The 4,869-nt window shown below is 34.6% G+C and overlaps 1 protein-coding gene across 1 annotated transcript in view; it reads right to left on the reverse strand.

The window, feature by feature from the left end:
• Positions 1-534: 534 nt before the first annotated feature.
• LOC106459242 overlaps positions 535-4,869 on the reverse strand; it is a 14,714-nt gene continuing 10,379 nt past the window's right edge. The window contains exons 3-4 of the mRNA XM_013918842.2: positions 2,689-2,903; positions 535-1,391 (exon numbers count right to left, since the gene is read on the reverse strand). Of these exons, the coding sequence (XP_013774296.1) occupies positions 1,296-1,391; positions 2,689-2,903 (311 nt within the window). The 3' untranslated portion in view covers positions 535-1,295. The remainder of the gene's footprint in view (positions 1,392-2,688; positions 2,904-4,869) is intronic.

Below are 4,869 nucleotides of genomic sequence, written 5' to 3' on the forward strand. Positions count from 1 at the left end.
GGATTTGGTCGAACAGTAAGAGCAAATGTATTAAAAATAGAGGCAGAATAATGATGAGTGTCAGTGACGTGCACGAGGAGGGGGGCGGAGGGTGGATGGCTGGATAGACTAAAGCCCTTATGTTCATTATGCCCTAAAAGTACCCTTTTTCTCAGCCATAAAAATTTGTCAAAAAATGCTACAGGATACGCCCAATTCCACATCTTGCTTGTTGTAAGTTTTCAAGGGAAATATAGATATATATATTTCATCTTTAAAATACCGGAATGATGCATAGAAACGACAGGTCTATACAGTAAAAAAGTACTTGTCATATGGTATTACATGTTAATACATAAGAATTTATCGTTTAATTTTAGATTTTAAGTGTTTATAAAACCAACTGAATAGCAATAAAAAAAAGATCTTCTTGCTTCTTATGACTTTTTACCATATGTGTACGAAAGGCAATCCATAATCTCCTCTTACATACACAAACACCCAGGCTGGCTTTATATTACTTGAAAAGTGCCTTTTTTTGTCAATGAATCCCTCCTTATCCTCTGCACGTTACTGCTGAATGTTAAAAATAAAACCTTTACCGGACTTTAAAAGGTCAAATTCGGTTTCATAGTAAAAGTTAATGTGCCATGAATAGAGAAACACTAATATTTGAGTGTCAGGAGTAAAAACCCTTTACTGGGATTAAAACGATCGAATTTGGTTTCATAGTAAGAGTCAGTATGTTAAGGACAAGGGCATAATAATAATAATACTTGAGTTTGAAGAATAATAGCACTATAAGACTTAAAGTATCCAAATAGAACCATGGTAATATATATATATATGTTTATCCTTATCTTTTCTTGATCTTTTCACTCATTCGATTCTATTTGTGATTTTTTAAATACGTGTTTAGACTTTAGACACCTTTACGAAAAAAGAAAGTCTATAAATACGACTTTATCACCCTGAGTTAATCCTTTAAACTTGAAAACATCCAGCTCGAGGCTCAAATAGTCATTATCACTGTGACATAACAAACTAATTTATTTTTAATTCACTTTTGTTAAACGTATTTGTTTCATTATTACCCCTTTTTTTCTTTTGCTTGGTTATTGTATGCCGGTATGCAAATAAAGTTGTTTCAATTGACTTTTTATTTCAAAACTACAAATGGAGTAAGTTGTAGATTTGTATTCCTTTGTATAAAGATTGCTTTTTTTTTTCAAATGTAATGATTATCAAAAATACGTTTTAAAAGAAAACATATATATCTATCTTAACATGGCCATAAAAAATTAAGAAATACATTTTTATGATAGTTTCACTTGTAACATAGCACATAACAAAGTTATTCGGGCACCAGCTGGACTTTGAGACACAAGTTTGTACTTGGCTTTAATTTCCATCTGAAACAAACAAAAACAATTAATAACTACGTCTAATAGTGATTGAAAAATGTCAAAAGGTTTATGAATATATGTTGTATGTTTCTGCGAATTGTTAGTTATGGGTTCTGTATGGGTAAGTATATTTATACCGATTTTAAGTGTATGTACCATTACTCTAATACACTCATCTTTACGTAGGTTCAAAGGGTATTGATGTTTAAGTACAGTCATCTCAGTCATGATCACCGTTATTTCGAGTGGAAAGTAGAATTATGCTAACGGTAGCATTATGTGTTAATACAATCAATCTAGCATCTTCTGAGTAGATACGTCACCTTTATATGGTATCATTCTAATAACATTGGATGTATAATTGCATTAACTTATATTAAGTAAAATCATCCTAATTATTATGCGAATGGTTTCGTATCTCTTGTATATATGATACGAATATATATATATATATAAATAAAGCGATTTAGAAAATAGAAAGGAGCTACTGATCAGACTGATGAATACAGAGTTGAAAAAAAAATTCGTCAAAACTATTATTTGAAATATGGCGTTGTTTTGAGCAGAGACACAGACACTGATAATCCTCACCCAGTGGCTCAGCGGTATGTTTGTGGACTTACAACACTAGAAAACGAGTTTCAATACCCGTGGTGGACAGAGCAGACATACCCCGTTGTGTAATAACAACAAAACGAAATAAATAGATACTATAAAAGAAAAATTAAAATATTGGAAAGCTTTGAGATTTGGGTCTGGTTCCGAATGGAAACTATCGGCTAGATTGAATGAATAAGTAAAGAGGAAGTGTTCGAGATGGTAGAGGAAAATATGACCTAGATGAGAAACATTTCGAAAAGATATCGGTGGGACACAGGGAGATAGGAAAGATGTCCTGGAAAGGAGTATTCAAGGGAGTAAGAAGAGAAAAACATTGTCGAACGATCTAAAAGAGGGGGAGATCATATGGTAAGATGAAAAGGACAGAGAATACTGGATGAGGAGCTGCTGAGCGAAGAATCGGCTCTTGAATAATTAACTCAGTCACACTCGTATCTAAATGTCTTGATTATGTTTTGATATGAATAAAAATTTTGATGTTAATGGGCTGAAATAATAATCCTAGCTTACATATTCACAATACATATGTCCCAATATTTATATACCTTAGTGAAACATGGGCCAATTTAGTCCTATTAAATTAACACCAACCTATACGAATATGCCGTTATTCTAACGTGTTTTGCAATTTATAGTTTAGGGAAATATATGTTACAAAAATACAACGAAGATCAAAACGTACCCCTGCATAACCAATATGTGGAACGTTGAACGTGTCAACAGAACTGTACCAGGTGTTAGACTTAAAGCTGACCCGCTTACGACATTTTTTTGTGCCATCTTTTTTGGAGATGCAGGCATCTTGAGTTTCGTAATCAATTTCCATGCTTCCAAGTATAGTAGTTATAACTCCAGCCATTACTCGTTGTACTCTAAGTGACTGCGAGGCTTCGTTACCTGTGAGATGAAACTGAATATTAGTGATAAAATGTGACAAATACTGTTATTTGATAGATGATTTAGGCAGAGTATTCATGGTGAGTAACACTGAAACGGATGACAATTGCCTGTTGTAGAAAACACAACTAGAGGAAGATTTTCGAAACGTCATCCTCTACACTTGTGATTTCTCTACAACAGGAAATTTCCGTCCATTCCACTGTTACTCATCGAGACTAATACTACTTAATATTTATAAATAAAAAAGCAAAGTTTTTTGTTGTTGTTGTTGTTTTCTCTGAGATATAACAATACATTTGCTATATTTTATTCCCTGTTTAACCCTTGATCTGTTGTTGTGATGATAGTGGCATTATACTGCATGAAAATAAAAAACCTTAATTCAGCACAATCTTAATTATGAAGAAGAAAGTCTAAGACTAATTGGGCGAAAAACGTATGACGTATATACTATGATTAGTATGCTGAAAGTATTATACTCTGAAATAAACTGACATAGAAAGCCTAACTCGTATTAACAATTAGGTGAACGTGAAGAACGATGGTAGGTTGACAATCATGCTTTCTTGGTGGGCTCTTTGAAACATGACCTAAGATTTGAGAACGTAGATTTAACCTTTTTTGTGTGTCGCTCTCTTATTTCTACTTGTATATAACAACAAATGATAAAGTTTTTCTGGTGGATAATAAAAGAAAAACAAAAATAGTTTTTCACGAATTATTTCCTGAAGCTAAAACTACCAAAGGATGTGGATTCCACTTATCAAGATTACAGAGAAAAGAAAACGTAGGAGAAACAGACGAGAAATTAAGTTGTAAGTATAATTTAAACATCCATTCATATAATTGCATACTATTCCTTTAGCCATCCTAAAACACTTCCATTTTCCTAACAGTAAACGGATGAAGCTCAAATGTGAAATATTTATACGTGTTCTTATACAGGAGTTGTGATAATGACTGGATCCACAGCAAGAGAAACTTTAAAGGGAAAATGTTATGTGAGAAAAGCGGATAATAAAGAGAAAGTCAGGATTAAGAGTTTATAACACAAACAAAAATCTTTATTCACTGTACAGCCATAAATACACGCACAAACATCTAAATTTCATGCCTGTTACTTATGTAAAACACTAGTTTGTACGTCCATTTGACAAGCTTCGTGCTGCCATCTTTTGGGGCCCGAGACAATATATATATATATATATAATTAAAATGATTTTAGAGGGGTCAGATGTTTGCGTCCCCAGTAGCTACTGGCCTGTGGTTGGGGCTTCTGAGGAAACTTAGATGAGCTCACACCAGGTACTGCATGAAATGGGGATCCAAGCCACAAAGGGAACGTGGAAGAGTTCACATCAAGAATTATACGACATGAGAATCCAAGCCCCTAAAGAAACGTAGATGAGCTCAAATTTGGAACTGTATGACCTAGAAATCAAACTTATAAAGGAACTATATGACCTAGGCGTCCAAGCATCTAAGGGAAATGTAGAGGAGTTCAAACCAGAAACTGTATGACCAAGGAATCCGAGCTTCTAAGGGAGCTCAAACCAGAAATTTCTGGTTTGAACTCCCTTAGAAGCTCGGATTCCTTGGTCCTACAGATTCCTTGGTCCTACAGCCTGAGCTTATAAGGGAATTCGAACCAGAAACTGTAGGACCAAGGAATCTGAGCTTCTAAAGGAGTTCAAACCAGAAACTGTAGGACCAAGGAATTCGAGCTTCTAAGGGTGATCAAACCAGAAACTGTAGGACCAGGGAATCCGAGCTTCTAAGGGAGTTCAAACCAGAAACTGTAGAACCAAGGAATCCGAGCTTCTAAGGGAGTTCAAACCAGAAACTGTAGGACCAAGGAATCCGAGCTTCTAAGGGAGTTCAAACCAGAAACTGTAGGACCAAGGAATCCGAGCTTCTAAGGGAGTTCAAACCAAAAACTGTATGACCAAGGAATCCGAGCTTC

This window comes from Limulus polyphemus, unplaced genomic scaffold, assembly GCF_000517525.1.
Source record: "Limulus polyphemus unplaced genomic scaffold, Limulus_polyphemus-2.1.2 Scaffold580, whole genome shotgun sequence".
Taxonomy (NCBI): domain Eukaryota; kingdom Metazoa; phylum Arthropoda; class Merostomata; order Xiphosura; family Limulidae; genus Limulus; species Limulus polyphemus.